This window comes from Tasmannia lanceolata, unplaced genomic scaffold (assembly GCF_043159265.1).
Source record: "Tasmannia lanceolata isolate RefF3 unplaced genomic scaffold, GAP_Taslan_0.1 ptg000037l, whole genome shotgun sequence".
Lineage (NCBI taxonomy): Eukaryota > Viridiplantae > Streptophyta > Magnoliopsida > Canellales > Winteraceae > Tasmannia > Tasmannia lanceolata.
In genome coordinates this window covers 43,779,374-43,801,831 of record NW_027518714.1, presented here as the reverse complement: position 1 = coordinate 43,801,831, position 22,458 = coordinate 43,779,374, and the positions used below count along the sequence as shown (strand labels likewise).

The window sequence follows — 22,458 nt, the reverse complement described above, 5'->3', positions numbered from 1 at the left end:
TTTCTAATATTCCTACTGGAACTTATATTTTACATAAGTTATGTATTTCTTTCGTAAACTTCAATAGAGATTAATACAATTCCACCACTAAATCCAAGGTCCATCAATAACAAACACTAATCTATAAATGGTTTGGGATTTTAAATAAAAATTGAATTACAGATTATTTAAATAATGACATCAGTGTCACCCACATTGCAGTTTCAATGGTGCGTATTAAGCAGACAGCTTGAAAAACCTGTACAGGAAATGCTAGAATGACTGTCGTGCAATATAGAGCATGGTTGTCACGACAATCAGATGAAGAAGAGCCAGAGGAGGTCGAAGAAGAAGAGCAAGAGGAGGTAGAAGAATATGAGCTAGAGATGGAAGAAGAGGAGCCAATGGAGGTGGAAGAGGAGGCGCCAAAGGAAGTTGAAGAGGAAGCAATAGAGGTGGAAGAAGAGGAACCGATCTCTCTTCGCTTAGAATACTATGGGGAGGTCATAAGTGGGCTCGACAGTGCCACCTTAGAGGATGCTGAAGAAGAACAAACCCCTCATTCAGAAGATGAGGTGAGAAGTGCATTGAGACCTCTAACACGCCTAAGGTTGGTTCCAGGCGAGGTTGTGGATGACAACTTCGATATTGTAGAGGCTGAATAGATGTTCCGTACTCCAAGTTTGATATGGTGAAGACGAAAAGACGAATGCATGTTTTGTGCTCCTGCATTTTTGTACTCCCTTGTATATTTGTTATTCGGGTTTTGATGTATGGGGCTTAAATTAACTATTGAATGAAAGTATGCTTTGAGTTTATCTTTTAAGACAATATTATTCCATAATGGCTTTAAGAACATGGTATTACTTATACTATATATATAATCAATATTCTACAATTCAGTTATTTATGTTTACAATTATGGTAGTGTTTTTTAAATTTTTATCCGTTGATGCTCTTATTTATTTAGCAGTTACTTTCTTCATACGATGAAGACTCAGCTCATTAATGAAGTCCCAGCACAGTAGAGACATGATACAAACCCATTGTCAAAGACTGTCAATGCAAAAGAGGTTGTTCAAAAAGAAAGCGCGATATCAGTAGATACATATGTAATCGTTGAGATTTAACATGGGTTTTGTTAAATTCACTTTGGCGGTGTAGATGGGTGTGCAATGAATGGCGGTTATTGACATATAGCTCTAATTTCATCTGCCAACATTGTTTGAGGACTAAGACCTTATATGGTTTTTTCATTCAAGAGATAATCAAGAGTAGATGTCAGATTACCTATATCTCAATTGATCATCCAGTGGTAATTCCTAAGCCTTCCCTCAGTTTCTTACCAGAAGAAGTAATGATCAAAGCTTATTATTCTTGTGGACTATTATGCTGTGTCAATCAATACAGTCGAGAGCGGTGCTACTATGTTTGTAAACCTACAACTGAAGACAAGGTATTTTACTGAAAAAATTACCATAGCTGTTCTATCTTCCAATCCTTTACACTACAAGATAGTTCGGTTATCAAAGGCAACAAGAATGATGAATAACTGTTTGTATTGTGAAATATTTGATTCATTACTTTGGTCATGGAAACAATTGAAACACCTACAATTGCCTTCACTTGTGGGGTTGCTTCGAGATGCTGCTGTTTTGGTCAACGGTGCATTTCATTGTCTTAGCAGTGACGATTTAATTTTTGCTTTTGAATTTTACGATGAGGAATGGAAGACGATTTTACTCCAACAGGAATCCAATATTAATGATGACGGTCGTATTGATAAACGACTTGTGGATTATGGAGGCCAGCTTTTAGTACTTTACACCACGCAGGATTGGATGGAGTTGTGGGTACTAACCAACTACTTGGGATCAGTATGGAATAAGAAGCATAGATTGAGCTTCGATTCCTTCGATAGAGAAAAACGTAATTCTACAGTCATCACTTTATATGGTACCGAGACAGTGTTATTGAGCAAAAATCATATGGTATAATACAATTGATGACTTCCTTTATGAGTGTATTTTAAAGTTTATGATTTATTTACAACTGTCTTATTTTGAATTTTGGCTAATTAGGTATAACTTCCAAATTAACAAGTCAGTGGAGGTTGGGATAAGGCATCTGTCGGCTCAACTCGTCTTCAGTTTCCAGTCAAATTTATTTCCAAGTGACATCAACATGAAACGTTGAGATAGATTGTATTCCAAGGAATTGGTTGGAAGGGCGTGCTAATAGACTAGAAAGAATGAAGGTCGAGAGAGAGAGAGAGAGAGAGAGAGAGAGAGAGAGAGAGAGAGAGTCACTTTTTTTTGAATGGAAGGAACATTCTTTTTGTCTTTTTGAATTTCTTCCACTTTTACAAGTCCACGATGTACTCCCTCTTATTTTGTTTAAGGGGTGCTTTTTAGTGAGGAGTCCATGCTGAACCTCTTTTTATTAAGTGAATGAAATAAAGAGAAATCAATATATTTACAGAGTTTATGCTTTATGGAGAGTTCTATTTTATTTACCTCGCATGTGCACATGTACATATATTATATGTTTATTAAGTTTGTCTAAAATAAACATGTAATATCTGAAGTGAGATGGATTTTAGGAGAAATAAAGAGAAATCAATCGAAGTGAATGAAATTGAAGAAATATATTTCTCGCTTACCTTTGGAGATTGCCTCATCATCGATCAATTGCCCTTTGAGGGAACTTTTCTCGAATTCTCGAAAGAAAAGTTTATTCCCGTATTTATAATAGCTAAAACCTATGACAATGGTTTGGACACCACCATGGCCAGTTACAAAAAATTTATACTCGGAGAGTTCTGATTTTCTCTCTCCTGTAACAATGCGTACTTGATTGCATGTAAAGTTAAACTTCTCTGCCACAACCCAGTGGATTGGGACTTGTGAGGATCTTGAGATCTGGTGTTGATGGACTGAAGTCCATATTTCCAAAGTTAGCCTCTTTATACATAGTGGCTTCAGGATGTTTATCTCTTTCCACAGTTAACTTGTGGTTCTATATCAAGCCAGAAGGTGAAGCCTGGGAACTATCTACAGAACTAAAGTCAATTTCTGCTGCTACCTGGTATTTTTCTAAACACCATCTCCATTTCACACCCTTTCTATCCCTTTCATTATTTGACAATTTTTATCCCTTTGCTCATCTCCCTTGTTCTACTGATTATGATCCTATTTGTGTGAGATTCTCTCTCCTGTAACAATACGTACTTGATCGCATGTAAAATTAAACTTCTCTGCAACAACCCAGTGGATTGGGACTTCGGAGGATCCTGAGATCTGGTGTTGATGGACTGAAGTCCATATTTCCAAAGTTAGCCTCTTTATACATAGTGGGTTCATGAAGTTTATCTCTATCCACAGTTAACTTGTGGTTCTATATCAAGCCAGAAGGTGAATTCTGGGAACTATCTACAGAACTAAAGTCTATTTCTGCTGCTACCTGGTATTTTTCTAAACACCATCTCCATTTCACACCCTTTCTATTCCTTTCATTATTTGAAGAATTTTATCCCTTTCCTCATCTCCCTTGTTCTACTGATTATGATCCTATTTGTGTGAGTTTTGTCATCCAGTTTTGATTGTCACACAGTACTGTTGTTTTGTAATGTGTCCTATTTCCTTTTCTCTTAAAAACATGGCACATTCATTGAAAGGATAGTAAACCGAACTTTTTTTTATTGAATATGACAGCCATTCAAGATGTAGCTCCACCATATCCATTCATAAACCTCTTTGTCTGTGTCTATTGTACCCTGCTATTACCATATATAAATTGTTTTTTACAGTTTGTATTTTGATTACCTTTTGTTACAAATCCAATGTAGTTTTCTGCCTCGCTTGTTCATTTTGTCTTTCCGAGAACTGCATGTGCTCATTATTACTTCCAAGTCTCTTCATTGTTAACAGCCTCTGTTTCTTTTCTACATTTTTTGAACTATTAATCTGAGGGATTAGACTGTTTACATTTTTATTAGTACTATTCGATATTAAAAAAGGCTGGGTCCAGATATATAGACAGCAGGGGATAACATGCTATTCCCGTATTACATTCTAACTATTTCCAAGCAGCATAACCTAAAAATATATAATTTACAATATTCTTGCTTCATCTCAAGTTGTTTGTAGTTTGTAAGTTCTGATTTATTTCCATATCTTGTTTTTTTTACTGTAACCTGTGGTCAATAATGTTGATAAAAAGGCCTTCCATCCAAGATGCTGTCGATGTGATGCACAATGGCAATGAGAATACTATTAAAAGTTTCGTACTGTCCATTTCTATGGTTGTTGAAGATCTTAATATCAACTCCCTTGTGGGATGAGCTGAACACCAGAAAGGGCCCATCCATAGCTATTGGCTAAAAAGAAAATTCCTACAACCCATATTTGCCCAATTGATACATTCCGACGAATTGACATTACAAATAGCTGAAGAGGAACAAAGGAAGCGAGTTCGTTCCCACATTGAAGTACTAGCGAAGAACATGTGCGTTATTGGATTATGTGTGTCCATTGTACATAAAGGATAAAGAATATGTTTATAGCCATTGTTCAACTTGCTTCATATAGATTTGCTTCTTTTATTTCTGTCACTAAATTTTGAGTAAATCAAAATTGTTTGTTTGATAATTTATGAAAAAAAAGCACTATGGAGACTTATATTTTAAATGTATCCACCTTTTTGTTTTATCAAAAAATTTTATTATGTTAAATTTGTTGCTGAGTTATAATTACAGAAAACAATATGACAAAAGATTTTGGAAAGAAGCTATCTTCTCATGAAGAAACATCTAATGAGAGGTAATATCGTTGCAATAAACGACGTGAGAGATATGCAAACTTGTCACATGAAAAAAAGGAAGAGTTGCGAGCAAAAAAGAGAGATGAATACAGAAGAAATAAAAGCCTAGATGAGGGAAACCAAAATGTACTGATAGGTTTGCATCTACATATATAAACTATGTACAACCCTTGTTCTTGCTCGTACTTCATATATGACATAACAATATGACGAAATAAAACTACGACTAATTTATATCTATACGATTTCAGAATTGGTCACCCTACACAAGCTAGAACAAGATATCGATTGTGCTTATTGTAAAGCTAAGCGATTTCAAGGTGAGCCCCCAACATTGTGTTGTCAGAATGGAAAGGTCACCTTGCATATTAATGACATACCGGAGGAGCTCTATCAATTGTATACTGGAGAAGGAAGAGATTGTAAAGATTTTCAAAAGCTTATTCGCGGTTATAATAGTATTTTTTTCCTTCACTTCAATGGGTGTGCAAGTGGATAATAATACTACAAATTTGAAGAAAGGTGCATATACTTTCAAGATTCATGGGCAATTACACCACTACATTCTTCCATTGGTGCCAACTGACGGCTGTGCAAAATTTCTACAGTTATATTTTTATGATACAGAATACGAAAGCAATAATCGTTTGCGTCATATACCTAATCTTTCTCTGGAAATTGTTGATAAACTTATATCAATTTTAGAAATGAACCCTTATTCTCAATTTCTAAGGAGTCTAAAACATCATGGGTCTCTAGAAGACTGCAGCATCATCACTAGGAAAGATTGTGGTATGGATCAACGGGTGTATAATGCTCCTACTGCATCACAAGTCGCAGCGATATGGGTCGAGGGAACTAATAATGAAGGCCTACGGACAAGGGATATTATTGTTCAGTCACAGTCTGGTCATACTTATAAAATTCAATCCTACTTCGGGTGTTATGACCCATTGCAATACCCATTACTGTTCCCACGTGGAGAACAGGCTGGCATAAAGGGATAAGGAGATCCAATCAATTGAACATCAACAATAGTATATCAAGTGTCCCTCGTGAGAATATTGCTGAATTCGAGACATTATTATGCCATGAAAATGGTAAATATATGTTTAATAGTTTTTCAGGTACTAAATGTTATTCTTTAGAATATTATAAATTTTAATCCTATGTGGAAAATCATTACGCAACCTCAACCAGTAGAAGTGACAACACAAAAGATGTTACTTGCCGAGAATATTATGCTTTTATGTTCCAGATGAGAGATAGTAATAAATGGAATGTTATCCACAGTGGCCGATTATTTCAGCAATATGAAGTTGATATGTACGTAAAAGTAGAGACTGGACGATTAATTTTTTTTCACACATCAAACTACCATTTGTGTAGATTTGTATCAATGTATTGTGGACAGTGTTGCCTCCGGGGAGACGCATGGGTGCAAAGTAGGGAAAAGAATAATGTTACCAGCATCGTTTATTTGAGGACCTCGAGATATGAGACGCAGGTATTTAGATTCAATGGCTTTGGTGCAACGCTATGGTAAACCTGATTTTTTTTTACAATGACGTGTAATCCAGAATGGGAAGAGATAGTGTTGCAATTAAAACCAACAGAACAAGCTTACAATAGACCTGATCTCACAGCAAGAATATTTCGAGGAAAACTCGAAGATCTCAAGAAACAATTATTCGAAAAAATGTATTTGGTCGTATAGTAGCTCATGTTCATGTTATTGAATTTCAAAAGAGAGGATTGCCACATGCTCATTTATTACTTGTAATGGAAAAAGGAAGTAAAATATTAAATCCTGATGAGTATAAACAATTGTGTGCGCCGAACTCCCAGATGAAGATAATGAACCTATATTGTTTGAAAGGGTTACCAAACACATGATGCATGGCCCGTGTGAAAATTTGAGAACAACTTCGCCGTGTATGGTAGATGGCCACTGCAAATTTCATTATCCATGGTCATTCTCTGAGACAACCACACAGGCAGAAGACGGTTACACTACTTATGGTAGAAGATGCAATGGTCGCCAAGTGCATATCCGAAATAGATACTTGGATAATCGATGGGTTGTCCCATATAATCCTTATCTGCTTAGGCGATATAACTGCCACATAAATGTTGAAATCTGTTCCAGTATCAAAGCAGTTAAGTATTTGTATAAATACATATACAAGGGACATGATAGGGTTGCAATGCAGGTCATGCAAGCTAATGTGGAAACTACGGTTGACGAAATACAGTCTTTCCAAAATGCTCGATGGGTATCCCCCCCAGAAGCTATTTGGAGAATATATGGGTTTGATTTATGTAAGATCTATACGTCAGTGATAAATTTACAACTTCATTTACCAAACCAACAATTTGTTACTTACTGGAAAAATCAGAAGTTGCCGCAACTTCTACAACAAGAGCATGTTACTCGTACTATGTTGACAGAATATTTTAATATGAATATTGTAGATGTAGACACTAGAAAATATCTTTATCGTGAGTTCCCTGAATATTACGTTTGGAACGGAACAGGTCGTTTCTGGACCAGAAGAAAAAACCAAGAAGCAATTGGACGAATACGGGTTGCAAATCCATCTGAGAGTGATACTTATTACCTAAGGTTGCTACTAAATCACATTCGTGGGGCTACATCTTTTACTAGCTTGTTGATAGTAAACGAGCATTTATGCACAACATTTAGGGAGGTAGCACAGAAAAACGGGCTTCTCGAGGACTACACTGACATTTCCTCTTGCTTGCAAGAGGCATCAACTTTTGCGATGCCATCATCCCTACGAAGATTGTTTGCTACAATTTTGGTGTTTTGTGAACCAAACGATGTCAGATTATTGTGGGATGCAATGTTACCTCATATAGCCGAAGATTTGAGAATCATTCCAGATAATTGTACCAGCATAAAGGTTTCTTATGTATTAAATGAACTAGATCCCATCCTCAAAAGTATGGGAAAGTCGTTAAAAATTTATGATTTGCTGAAACCATCGAGAGAATGCAATTCAGATGCTGCATTGTTGAAAGAAATCCTTGAAGAAAAATCTATTATAACTCCTCCTGAAGATGTGGAGGCCATTTCGCAGTTGAACGTTGAGCAAGAATGTGCCTTTCAAACAATAATGAAGCGTATCAATGATCGTAAGCATGGGATTTTTTTATTGATGGGCCTGGTGGAACGGGCAAAACATTTTTATGTAGAGCATTGTTTGCAAAAATTAGAGCATTAGATCGCATTGCTATTGCCACAGCTACATCTGGTGTTGCGGCTTCTATTATTCCAGGTGGTCGTACTGCACATTCGCGATTCAAAATACCAATTGATGTTAAAGTCGATACCGTATGTGGGATTCCTAAACAGAGTAGTACATCAAGATTATTGGCAGCAGCTGCCATAATTATATGGGATGAGGCACCTATGTCTAAGAAATATGCAGTCGAGGCATTAGATCGTGCGCTTCAAGATATTATGGAATCGTTGTTACCATTCGGTGGTAAAGTTATTGTTTTCGGAGGCGATTTTTGACAAGTTCTTCCAGTTGTACCACGAGCCACAAGGGAAGAAACAGTTAATTCAAGTTTGGTGAGATCTTATTTATGGAAGGAAATGAAAATTTTACTACTCACCAAAAATATGCGTGCAAAAAATGATTCTGAATTTAGCGATTACTTATTACGAATAGGTAACGGTGATGAAGATACAATTTCTGGTAATCTTGTCGAAATTCCAGTTGACATGTTGATCAAGTACGAAGATAACGTAGATAATAAGAAGAAATTGATTGACATCATTTTTTCCAGATTTGGATAGGCAGATATTGGGTAGTGATTACCTTGCGGAAAGAGGTATATTGACCACAAAGAATGAGTATGTTGATGATTTGAATAAAAATATTGTTGGAAATTGTAGAGGTGATGCAGTTACATACTACAGTTATGATACTGCTGTGGATGATACACATACTTATTACCCAGAAGAATTTCTCAACTCACTTACTCCAATTTGATTGCCCCCACACAATTGGAATTGAAAACATATTGTCCAATTATGTTATTGGGGAACTTAGATCCAAAGAATGGACTCTGTAATGGTACAAAGTTAGCATGCTTAAGCTTTAAGCCGAATGTGATATTTGCTGAAATTTATTCTGGAAACCACAAGGAAACAAAGGTCTTGCTACCCAGGATACCTTTATGTCCAGCTGAAGATGAAACTTATCCTTTTCGATTTAAACGAAAACAGTTTCCTATACGGCTTGCATTTGCAATGACGATAAACAAAGCTCAGGGCTAAACCATTCAGCATGTCAGAGTATACTTACCAGAGCCAATTTTTTCTCATGGCCAGCTCTATGACACGTTATCTAGAGGCGTATCAAAGCATACAACTATAGTGTTGGTAAAGCCAACAAAAGACGTATCAAGACTATCCACATATACTAAAAATATTGTTTACAAAGAAATATTTTATAAATGATGTGTATGTGGAAGCAATAGAGTTATTCTTTCTCGTGGTTGATATATTACGTATTACAAGGTAAATTTTCTTCCCGCACATATTTCATGTAATTTATTTATATTGTAAGTGTATTAATTTGGAAGAAACTACCAATGTGATACAAATAGATATTGAATATGGATAAGGACAAAAGCAATCTTCTTGCTGATCAGGACTCTGTAGCAAGCTTGAGTCCTGGGGACTTCAAATGGTCATTAAAATGCTCTGTGTTACATAAAGGACATATTCGATTCTTTGACACTGAAAAAGGATATGGATCTATCATGAATATAACTTTAATGGATGAAAAGGTATAAAAAGTAATAAGCTTCTATTATTCTACAATTTTTTATTTTTTTATTATCACTAAACAAATGATTACTAATTTCTGTATACTTACATTTTCTCTACTGGTAGTTTTTAAGCGTGCACAAATCCGAGCTGCGTTGTTCACCGAAGCTATAAATTTATTTGCCGACAAGCTACATATAGGGCGGACATATTATATTTCAAATGCTTTGGTGAAAATGTCAAATGCTCCTTACAATTCCGGGTCTGGTAAGAAATTTATTTTCAACAAACACACCATTGTAAGAGAAGCTGAAAGTGAACAGCAAATTACTGAGACAGTCAACTATAAGTTTGTCCCATTGAAGATGGATGAGCAATATCATGGAACGAATGATTATATAGGTGAGCATATTCATAGATATTTAATAGGATATTATTTAAATAAATTATTTGACATATGCTTCAATTTTTTATATCTACAGACATCATTATAATTGTGGTCATCATGGGTCCACCATTAAATACAACTTGGAAGAGATATGGGACAACAACTACTCGATGACAACTTTAGATCATTGACTCAGGGTATGTGTGTCATTATTTATATTAATTTCATCAAATTTATTAATCTCTCTAATCATTGTAGAAGCACATTGCCGATGCAATTAACGTTGTGGGGAGGATTGGCAACTGAGGAAGGAGAAATTATAGCTGAGAAAGTAGATGAAAATCCAGTTGTAATTATGACGTCTATTAAGGTTCAACAATTTCAAGGTAAATATTATGTATGTCCTATATGTGTGTGTGTGTGTGTGTGTGTGTGTGTGTTTGTATTTGTCATTGCATTTTTATCCATATTTAAGCTTATATTTTTTACTATATCAAATAGCTTTATTTTTTATACTTCTCTTGTTCGTTTGAAATATAGGAACATCCCTTTGCACGACTGGAGATACAATCATACAGATAGATTCAGAAATAGAAGAAGCTAAAGTCTTAAAAGAATGCTAATATTATTTATTCATTTTCAAATATTGCTTAGATTTGAAGAAAAATACTTTAAACACTATAACTAACTCTATATTGTCTAACAGGGCAAGCACTCATCCGCTGTTAGATGAGATGCACAAAGAACAACAAAGAAGTCAAATACCATCTATACGTAGGGCTTCTACTCAAACCAACATCAATGCAATTATTAATGGTACATTGCTTGATAAACAGGTATTACAATAAACTTTACAATGTTAGTATTACTGTGTATAAAAATTATGATTCAAAGTCTACATTTTAGGCTATAAGCTGCTGTCTCATTACTTCAGGTCCAACTCTACAAAGTACACGCCTGGATTATAGAAATCAACAATAGACAAGATCCATGGTATCCAACATGCACAGTTTGCAAAAAGAAATTGGAAAAATTTATTAATGCAGAAAATATGAACATTGTTTCGCAAAAAAGTTTGAGGTTACCAATCGGTAGGTAGCATTTACACTTTATTTGAATTTGAAAATATAATAATTTTGCTCACAAGATTTCTTTCAACAGATATTTACTGAGGATAAAGATTGGAGATAAAACTGGGACATTTTGGATAAGTGTATTTGATAAACAAGTGGAAAAAATATTAGGTTGTGAAGCATATGAGCTGAAAAAAATGAAGGTTTGGAACTTAATATAACTTCCCAATATATATATTTTTTAAAATATTAATTATAAATACTTTGTCTCCTTGCTCATTCAGGAAACAGACAGTATCAAGTTCATTAATCGTGTAGAGAAATGCTTGTGACCTCATATACATTTATCATATGGATTTCGGAAAGACAAGTTAAGGGTGAATCTTCACGGCAATACACATGCGTTGACATTGAAGGAATAGATGATGAAGAGTGCAAAAATACTCCAACAGAAATAGCTGCACTTCTGCCGGATAACAAGATGTATTAGTTTGTAGCTCATCCATTTCTTCTTGCAAATCATTAAAACTTCCACTTTTTCATATTATTTTTTGGCAATATTGACTCCTAAAATTGATTTATCATTTTCAAATGATGGATTCCAGGGTATCAAAGTTGAAATGAACTCAATGGCACATGAAGATTACGAATCTTTTTTTATGGAAAGTAACTTTTTTTCCCTAATTCTTATTATTTGTCTTTAAGTTTTTATTTGTACAAATCATTTATTATTTCCAACTAATTTATTTTAGGATATGCAAAATTAGGTGGAGGCAAAGGTGGATGACGAACTTACCAGTGTTTTTTGATATAATGAAACTTTATCTCCAGAACAAACAATAACTTAAATTTGAATCTTTTTAAAATTGAACTTTGTTTGTATGTAAATATGGTTGTTTTAAATATGGTCTATATGTAAATATGGTTGCTTTGAATATGGTCTATATGTAAATATGGTTGCTCTGAATATAATATCTTCAAAAAAATGGTTGCTTTGAATACAGTATAGGAACTGCGTTTACGAAATTACATATGTATCTTTACCATAATGATACGTGACTGCATGACCCCTGCTATGGGCCTATGGCTGAACAAGAACTGAACTTCATTGAATGGATCCCCAACAATGTCAAGTCAAGTGTATGCGACATCCCTCCTCCGGGGCTGTCCATGGAGATGAAACTGACTATCACAGAGTGCCGAAGCAATTTACAACCATGTTTATACATAATTATTTCTTCTATTGGTACACTGGAGGAGGGATGGAAAAGGTTACAGAAGTTAAGAAACCAGTAAAAAGGTAATTTAATTTTTATTCTATATATTCCTTTCATTTGCCATTTTTTTAAATCCTTGACCAAACATTAAAGATGGAAACACTAAATCCACTTCCTTGCTTAGAGATGAGAGAGGCACAAAAACAACTTTGATTTGATCTTAAAGATGTTCAAGATGTTGCAAAAAGATGTTTAAGAAAGGTTTGGATAGTGTATATATAGCCCATTTGAAAGTATGACCCTTTGGGGGTAAAAATGTAATAATCTGGGTTGAGAAAGTCAAGCCTCGCAGTCCCCAACGGCTCTTTTGCTAGACCGGCGCGGTCAACTGAGCCACGACGGTCGTCCGCCCCTATCGGGCAAACCTTTTTAATTTCAAATTTCAAACCGTCGCGGTCAACCGAGCCAGTGGCGGTCGCCCGGCGAGGTCTCCCTGTTTGATTTAAAATTCGGCTCAAAATACTATCGCGGTCCGCCCCAACTATGCTGGATTGTTTCTGTCGAAACAGAAACATATCCGCGGTCGCTTGGGACTCCCCGGTCGACCGGCCCGCTATTGAAAGCCAAGTGTTGGATTTCCAGCACGGCTTTCGCGGTCGCCAGGGACACCCCGGTCGACCGGCCCTGTATAAATTTCATTTTTACTTATAAAAAATCAGGGTCTTGGGCCATGATCTTTGGGCTTTAATCCTAAGTTTTCAAATATATTTTTCTAAGCTTTCAAATAGATTTTCAAGTTCATTTTAAAACATTGTTGAGTGCCTTTGACATCTCTAAAACAAAGGTGAGGAGTACAACCTAAAAAGATTTGATCTTCACTATATCTTCAAGGATTCAAGTCCACCATGCTTCTTGAATCATCTTAGCTTTAAGGCAGACCAAAATCACTCCAATTTAGCTTCTATGCCTTGATCCAAGCTTCCTTGATTGCACACTAATGAGATCTACAACTTAGACAACCAAAACACACATTAGTAATATAAAATCACTTGTGTATGGAATCATCAAAACAAGAAGCTAATGCCAAGGTGGGAATCATTGGGCTTACAAACTCTAAAGCCGGCGGCTGTTGAAAAAGAGACGTTAGCGCAGGCTAATGCAAGGTTGAAATGGGAACAAGACGACTACATTTGCAAAGGGCACATTCTCCACGCAATGTCGGATACACTATTCGACAAATACCAAAGCATGGGATCGACAAGTGAGATTTGGACTGCACTTGAAGCCAAATACATGGCGGAAGATGCAAGTAGTAAGAAATTCACTGTAAATCGTTTCTTGAATTTCCGCTTGGTAGATGATAGGTCGGTCATTGATCAATTGCATGAGGTTCAACATGTAGTGAGTCAAATACATTTGCAAGGAATTCTTCTTGATGATTCTTTCATTGTACCTTCGATAATTGACAAACTTCCACCAACTTGAAAAGACTTTAAGAAAAGTCTCAACCACAAGAAAGAGGAAATGTATCTTGAAGATTCGGCTCAATGCCTCAGGATTGAGGAAGGGTCAAAGATAAGAGACAACAAAGAAGACAATGAACCTCTATCCTCTAAAATCTATTTGGTAGAAAATGTCAAGGATTCGAACCAACAATTGAAAGGCAATCGAAGAGAAACAAGAATCCCGAAAAGAAGTTCAATGAGAACATAAAAAGAAAGGGGTTTGTTTCAATTGTGGCAAACCTGGCAATTACAAGAGTGGGTGTCGACTTCTTAAAGATAAGAAGTCAAGTGCACCAATAGACAAAGAAAAGTTTGTGGCTATGATTTCAAAGGCAAATGTCCTTGAAGATGGTAATGATTGGTGAATTGACTCAAGTGCGACAAGACATGTCTGCAAAGACAGTAATCTATTTTCATCTTATTAAATAATTGATGATGGAAGTATGCTCTACATGGCCAATTCGTCGACAGCAGAAATCAAAGGAAGAGGAAAGGTGGAACTTGAATTCACATCTGGAAAATGTCTCACTCTAATCGAAGTCTATCATGTAACAGAAGTCAGAATGAATTTAGTGTCTGAAAGCATTCTTAACAAGAATGGCTTCAAACTCGTGTTTGAATTTGACAAGTTTATTCTTTCTAAAGGTGGTACTTTTGTTGGGAAGGGATACATGTGTGAAGGAATGTTCAAATTGAATATTAATAAAGTGAATGCCTTTGCTTATGTTGTTGACTCTTCATTATCTTTATGACATAGTCGCTTAGGACATGTTAATACTAAGAAAATGGATGATATGGTCAAATTAGAATTGATTCCTAAGTATCAACATGACTTGGTAGAAAAATGTAAAATATGCTTGCAAACTAAGATTATTACAAAGTCATTTCTTAAGGTATATTGGAAAAATAACTTGTTAGACCTAGTTCATAGTGACGTATGTGATATACATAATGTCCCCACTAGAGGCAGTAAAACGTACTTTGTCACTTTTATTGATAACTATTCAAAGTATTATTTTTATTATCTCCTTAGTCACAAAAATGAGGTTTTAGAAAAGTTTAAAGTGTATAAAACTGAAGTTGAAAACCAATGTGGATCAAAGATTAAGTGCTTAAGGTCCAATAGGGGTGGTGAATATTACTTTCCTGATTTTTGTGAATCGGAAAGCATTATTCATGTGACTACTGCCCCTTATACTCCACAATAAAATGGAGTAGCTGAAAGAAAGAATAGGACTTTAACTGAAATGATAAATGCAATGCTTGTAAATTCTTGTTTAAACAAGAGTTTTTGGGGTGAAGCCTTACTTACAGCTTGTCACATCTTGAATAGAGTTCCAAGTAAGAAATCAAATATAACCCCTTATGAAGTATGGAAGAAAAGGAAACCAAACTTAAGTTATCTTAAAGTTTGGGGTTGTAGGGCCATAGTTAAAGTCCCTAAGCCTAAATTAAGAAAGTTAGGAGAGAAGGGCATTGAGTGTATTTTATTAGGTTATGCTATTCATAGTAAGGCCTATAGGTTTCTAGTTATAGAACCTAATGATTTTCTTGAGGTAAATTCTATAATTGAGTCTAGAGATGCTATTTTCTTTGAAATAGATTTACTTCTATTCCAAAGGAAGTTGAGACTAGTACTTCCATGGAACTCCCTCTATAACTTCAAAAAGAAGTTAGCGAAACTAGTGAAATAAGAAGTAAAAGAAATAGAAAAGAAAATGAGTTTTGGTCCTGGTTTTGGGGTCAAGAGAAAAACTCAGAACTTCTATAATGTTAGACTTAAACATAGAAAGTGATCCTCAAACCTATGTAGAAGCCATAAAGTTACAAGATGCTGCTTTTTGGAAAAGAAACTATTAATGACGAAATGGATTCTATAATGGGAAATAAAACTTAGATATTGGTTGACCTACCACCTGTGTCAAAACCAATAGGTTGTAAATGGATCATCAAAAAGAAGATGAGAGTAGATGGATCAATAGAAAAGTTCAAGGCAAGACTAGTTGCCAAAGGGTTTACTCAAAAACCCGGTATTGATTACTTTGATACTTATGCTCCAGTTGCTAGAATATCTACCATTAGAGTATTGATAGCTCTTGCTTACATATACAAACTTTATATTCACCAAATGGATGTTAAAACTGCATTCTTGAATGGTGAATTGGATGAAGAAGTAGGGGTGTAAGCGAGCCAAGCCAAGCTGAGCTTGGCCCAGCTCGGCTCGGCTCATTAAGCTCACTACCTAAGCTCGGGCTCGGCTCGGGCTCGAACAAGGCTCGAGCTCGGCTTGGCTCGGTCAGGCTCGGCCAGGCTCGCGAGCGGCTCACGAGCCTTAACGAGCTTGTTAATGAAAAAACTCATACCCTAAATGAAAAAAATAGATCTGTATAAACTCATACCCTAAAAAAAACTGTAAAACTGAAATCAAAATCCCATAAAAAAAAAATCAACCCTAGATCTATTCAAAAACTTGTACCTAAAGAGCAAAAATAATCAACCATAAATGCAACAAAAAATAAACAAAGATGGCAAAATAAATCAGAGAGAGAGCAAAAAAACCAACCTCAAATCTTCTTCTTCTTCTTCTAGGCTTGGGTTTGCAAGAGAAATCACCTAAGAGAAGATATAAAAAGAATAAACCCTTTCTTATACTTCTTCTTCTTCAAAGGTTCGGTGAAAAGGGGGGTTTGAGGCTTGAGTTAGGCATGAGTAGATGGCCGGAGTGAGGGAGAAATCGTCGGACAAACAACACGGGTAGAGGGCCGGCGGCGGTGATTCCCCTATCTCTCTTTCTCTCTCTCTTTCTCTCTTAAACCCTCTTTCAGTCTTTTTTTCTAAAAAATAGGGAGAAATAGGGAGAAACCCTAATGTTAACATCATAAAAGTAACGTGCTCTCTTTCTCTCTTTGCGTTTTAACTTTTATATGAAGTGCTTTTTAATTTTTGTGTGTGATGGACACTCCACTATTATCTGATTCACCCCCCCTCTTGTCTTTAAATAAAAGGAATTATATACGAGCCGAGCCTAGCCTAGCTCGGGCTCGGCTCGTTAAGATTAACGACCCTGGCCAGCCGACTCGGCTCGTTAAGGATTCGAGCCGAACCCGAGCCAAAATTTGCACCCCTATGAAGAAGTATATATGGAACAACCAGAATGTTTTATATTATCGGGACAAGAGCATAAAGTTTGTAAACTAATCAAATCTGTATATGGCCTTAAGCAAGCCCCTAAGCAATGGCATGAAAGATTTGATAAAATTTTAGGGTCAAATGAGTATAGAATACAAGAGTCAGATAAATGTATTTATAGTAAATTTGAAGGTAATAAAGGTGTTATAATATGTCTATATGTTGATGACATGTTAATTTTTAGTACAAATATTGAATATATACAAAGTATTAAATTATTTTTTGTCTCAAAACTTTGATATGAAAGACATGGGTGAAACATATGTCATCTTGGGAATAAGAATCATAAGGAATAACAATGGTTTGATTCTAACCCAATCTCATTACATAGAAAATGAACTTAAAAGGTTTAATCATTTTGAGTGTTCACCTGCTTCAACACCTATTGATCCTAGTGGGAGGCTATATCCTAATCATGGTAGGATCATTTCCCAACTAGAGTATGCTAGTGCTATTGGTAGTGTCATGTATGCTATGACATGTACTAGACCAGATATAGCATTTGCAGTAGGTAAACTTAGTAGGTTTACCAGTAGTCCTGGTTTTGCACATTGGAATGCAATATATAGAGTATTTAAATACTTAAAGAGGACTATGAAATATGGTTTATGTTATAGTGGGTATTCAACAGTAATAGAAGGATGCACTGATGCCAGTTGGATAACTGAGCGTATAGACCATACGTCAATCGGTTGATGGATTTTCACTCTTGGTGGGGAAGCTACCTCTTGGGCCTCTAAGAAACAAACATGCATAACTACTTTTACTATGGAATCAGAGTTTATAGCATTGGCTGCATGTAGTAAAGAGGCAGAATGGCTTAGGAATTCAATATTGGAAGTTCCTTTATGGCCTAAACCAATGCTATCGATTTATGTTCATTGTGATAGTCAGGCCACACTATCAAGGGCATATAATCATGTTTATAATGATAAGTTCAGGCCACACTAACCAATGGGGTTGTAACTATTGATTATGTCAGATCAAGCCAAAATTTGGTTGATCCTTTGACTAAAGCTCTTGCAAGAGATTTGATGTGTAAGACATCAGTAGGGATGGGGTTAAAGCCATTAACCATTAGTCACCAATGATGGAGCCTCGACCCAACACTGGAATAAATATCAAGTCTTGAGTACAATGAGTCCAAGTACATCATATGGAGTGACTGCAAGCACTATAATATTCACTATTTTCATCCCAAGGTAAAGTGCTTGGTACTTGTAATGTTTAAAAGGGTAAGGCTGAACAAATGGGCTCTTAATAGACTTATAACATGGTGTTGAAGTGTTTTAGTTACAGAGACACTCTTAATAAGTCTACCTATGTCAGTGTGGGAGTGGTGCCGCTTCCTATGAGACTTGGCTAGTCTCTAGAGCGCTCATGAAACCAAGATATAGACACAAGGCCAATACATGTGTCGGCTCTTAGAAACTGCCTATAAAGACAAAATTTTATGTGTGAAGATGTGTCCGGCTAGCCGAATAGAATAGCTAGTTCAAAGATACGTCCACTATGCAATTCTGGTGAACTTTGATGTGTTTTCACTAAATGAAGGTTCAAATCGAGAGATACCTTCATTTATGCATAAGGTTTCCAAGACTAATGAGAAAGTTATTTTTATTTTGAAAATGGTGGGGGATTCTTAGAGATTTTCAAAGTGGTATTGGAAAATTGAATGAATTTTCACCAGTTTTTTTTTTTTTAAATTTTTTTCGAACAGGGTTGGTCGACCGAGTGTTTGCGGTCGACCTCGGACTGGTTACTGGAAACAAATAATAATAATTTCCAGAAAGGTGTGGCCGATCAACCGCGGTAGCCCTGGTCAACCGTGGCTCTTTGGATCGGAAAAAAATAAAATGTCCAGAAGCATGTCGGCGGGCAACCACGGTAGCCCGTTCGACCGCCGATGTTCGAAATTATATCCGTTGGGAGAAAATAGGGAGAAAATAGACATGGCTTTTCACATCCATTTTTCAAACTTCTTTCATGTCTTTTGCTTTCCAACAGTCATGGATGATTTTTAAACTCAAGGGACACTTTGTCAATGATTCAAAAACCTTTGAATCATGAAGAGTTGCGATCGAATGGTCATTATTCAAACCAATCCATGAGATGTCTTAAAGGGATGCTTCTCTTAATGAATAAACATCAAATGCTCTATAAAAGGAGCAGAAATCTGTCTTTTCAGAGATAGAAAAATAGTTATTGCGGTACTTTTATTTCTCTCTATCAATCTTCTACTCTCTTGTTTTTCAAGATAAGTTTTTCATTAAAACAGTGCACTAAAAGATTGTTTTCTGCATAAACAGTTTTAGTGATTTCTCTAAGGCTTGAAGTTCTTAAAAGGGCATTTTGGGTTAGATTCCACTTGTGAGATGCGTCGTCAAACATTTGTAGGATCTTCCTACAAGGCTTCATTATATCTTGGAGGCAATTCGCGAACCCCCTTTGCACACAACTGGTGGGGGCGAAATTTGTCTTAAGGAAAGCGATTACGCACCTTGAAGCAACTCTACAGAATTCTATTTTCTAGACATTCCCACCAACAATCTTTGTTGTTTTGCCTTATAGCAACACCTCCTAAACGGAGTTACTCCTTCATTACGTCCTTCGCTTGTAGGAACTCTACCCAAGACTTGATACCTTGCGTCGATCGTCCATCTCCTAAGAATGTAACGCTCAGGAATACAAGTTAAATGCTTCTCGTCAAATATGTAAAGGATATGTCAGCATAAAAGTCCGATAGTCTCAAACATCACTCAACTACAAGAAGCAATTACACATTCAGCATCACTGTACACAATCATATGCCTTTTAGTCTTATCAAAATCCTCACCCTTGTGTAATACCTTGTATGTTATCACGCTACCATTCTTACTAATCTTCTTACTTCAATAATTACTACTACCATTCACTTCGACCTGGAATAGATTGAAAATTATGTTGGTGTAGTATTTTCTAGCCTCTTTCTCCGATGGGTTACTTATTCTCATTGTAGCCTTTGAATTTTTTGACTTGAAATCATCTTCTGTTTCTTTCTTGCAATGATCAACAAGCGCTTTCTCATATTGATCTAAAAATTCATGCAGAGAAGTCTTTTGGTTTATAAAACCATCGAAGAAAGCGTTCATGCTTTCACTGCGCTGATTAGATTTCATGCCTGCAGTGAAGGTACCTCTCCAATATGCCGGCACCCAGTGAGTCCTCAACTCCCACATCTTAGCTAGAAAACCCCCTCACAAATATTATGCTTCTCTGTCATCATTTCCCATTCCACGTCACATTCATTATGCCACTCGAGTAGAACCAACGGTCGTAATCTCTCTGAAAATCACCTTTTGGATCTCCCATGGCTGCAAGATTCTCAACTAGATGCTTACCAAATGTGCCATAAACAGAACTGATGGCGAGTATTTGTGAAGACATTCGTAATTGCATTTTGCATCTCCAAGTTCATGTCTATAATGATAGCTCCTGGAGCTTTCCCATGCATGCATATCAGCCACTGCTCAAATAACCACGTGAATGTCTCCTCAGTCTCATCGGCTGGGAGTGCACATCCAAAAATGGTAAATTGCCCATGATGATTGACTCCTGTAAATGGCGCGAATGGCATTGAATACTGATTAGTCTTGTATTTCACATCGAATACTGATTAGTCTTGTATGTCACATCGAATACAGTAACATCACTGAAGGACCCATAAGAATCTCTCGCCCTTGCATCAGCCCAGAACATTAATCTCAATGTCCCCCCTTGTCCAACTCCAAAAAAAAAGAAGTCAGGGTCTTCTGCTCATTTCTGTTGGAGACGGTTTTCCAGTATCACAGTGTCTTGGTCCATATTATTTTTACTCTTTACTTTCAAATGAGAATGCACTTGGGTTGCTTTGAGAACACCATGTGCTCAATCCGATAGAACATTAGTTGTCCTTACAACACCAGAAGGCCGCATTCCCATAGCATGGAAAGAATCTATCAAATTCTTATAAGTTTCTGTCTTATGGACCTGATTATGGGAACGATGCATGCTTCTTCTAGGTATAGAGGTAAGTTTATGGGAATGTTTGTCTTTAAAGACTGACACTATCCATTTCTCATCTTTTTTATGACCATCTTCGCTTCACATCCCACTCTGACAGTGCGACGCTCTTTCACCTCTCTACCAGTCAATCTCTTGTCCTTAGAATCTTTCCTTCCCTGCTTGTCACACACAAACTTCCTAGATATCACTACGTGTGTTTTTGTCGACTTCAATGTACTTGATCTTCATATCCCAAAACCTTTACCGAACCCATATGCGCTATAAGAGTCATAGGCATCCTCACTTCTTTCAAACACCCGGTCGACATACGGCTTATTCTCTACACTCTCCTCGTCTTTCACATCATTTAAATCTTCCCCCTCATCATTCAGAATTAACCCGTTTTCATCTACATCATTGATTGTTAACCTACAAGATTGGGACATAACGTCATCAACAAACCCTGGCGACGGAGCACCAACTTCTTCCATAGGAAACCTAGAAGTTGGCGACAAAGAATCAGCCATTACTTGTACCTTAACAGAACAAGAAAAATAATTCACTGCTCATTCTATTTTATTAAGAACTTGTAAACAAGAAAGAATAAGGAAGATCTACAAGATTCTTTCTTGAAAATGCAAGTGAAATGTAGAAACAAAGTCTAACAAGAATGAAAATGATATCATAAACTAATTCTAACAAGAAAATGAAATGTAGAGTTGTAAAACTAGATCACCCACCACTTTCGAATGATACAAAAATACCGCGTTATACAGAAAATTCAAATGGATACCATGTTCATGCCATAAATATAAAGCATCGTTTTTATTTTTTTGAAAGATAAACAAATGTCAAAACAACCAAAAAGGTTTTACAGATAATTAACTCTAGTTTAGTTCATCACAGTTTCCTCATGCAACAAATTTTTCAGATAACACATTTCATAAAACACATTAGAAATACACCAAAAACTCTTACTCAAATCCTTATTTCCTGAATAATACAACAAAAATCCAAAATTTCTACAAACCATAGAAATCACAGAAATCACAAACAATAGAAACCACAAAAACCCTTGAAATCACAAACAATAGAAATCACAAATCCCTTTTTTTGCGAAAATGTTGTGGAAGAAAACCCTACAAATCATTAAATCACAAACCATAGAAATCCCATTTATGGCAAAAAACCTACAAATCATGAATACAAATCATGAATGAAGATACCTTGTGTGGCTGAAGACTTTTCACCGAGAGGAAGAAGAAAGATGGCTAGAAACCTTGATCCATCAAGCCTCATATTTTATTCTGTCGATAAAAGCTAAATTGTTGATTTTTATAGTCGTTTATCCTATAGATGATACAACCTTTTGGAATGGGACCAGGACAATTTGGGTTCCCACATAATGGTCTACATGCTTAACGGTCACGATTATATTGATTGTTAGATGTCAGCC

The 22,458-nt window shown here is 36.1% G+C and overlaps 1 protein-coding gene across 1 annotated transcript; it reads left to right on the top strand.

Annotated features, from left to right (window-relative positions):
* Window positions 1–6,737: 6,737 nt before the first annotated feature.
* LOC143861463 (uncharacterized) lies at window positions 6,738–8,825 on the top strand. The gene is made up of 4 exons (XM_077372393.1): window positions 6,738–7,959; window positions 8,070–8,312; window positions 8,502–8,578; window positions 8,634–8,825. The coding sequence occupies exons 1-4, from the start codon at window positions 6,738–6,740 to the stop codon at window positions 8,823–8,825; spliced, it is 1,734 nt and encodes a 577-aa protein (XP_077228508.1).
* Window positions 8,826–22,458: the final 13,633 nt, after the last annotated feature.

Excerpts from the sequence above, each read along its gene's own strand:
- LOC143861463 (XM_077372393.1), top strand. The coding sequence starts at position 6,738 with ATGGTAGATGGCCACTGCAAATTTCATTATCCATGGTCATTCTCTGAG. Across the intron at positions 7,960-8,069 it reads AATGAAGCGTATCAATGATC|CTACATCTGGTGTTGCGGCT; the intron begins GTAAGCATGGGA and ends CTATTGCCACAG. Across the intron at positions 8,313-8,501 it reads ATCGTTGTTACCATTCGGTG|GTAACGGTGATGAAGATACA; the intron begins GTAAAGTTATTG and ends TATTACGAATAG.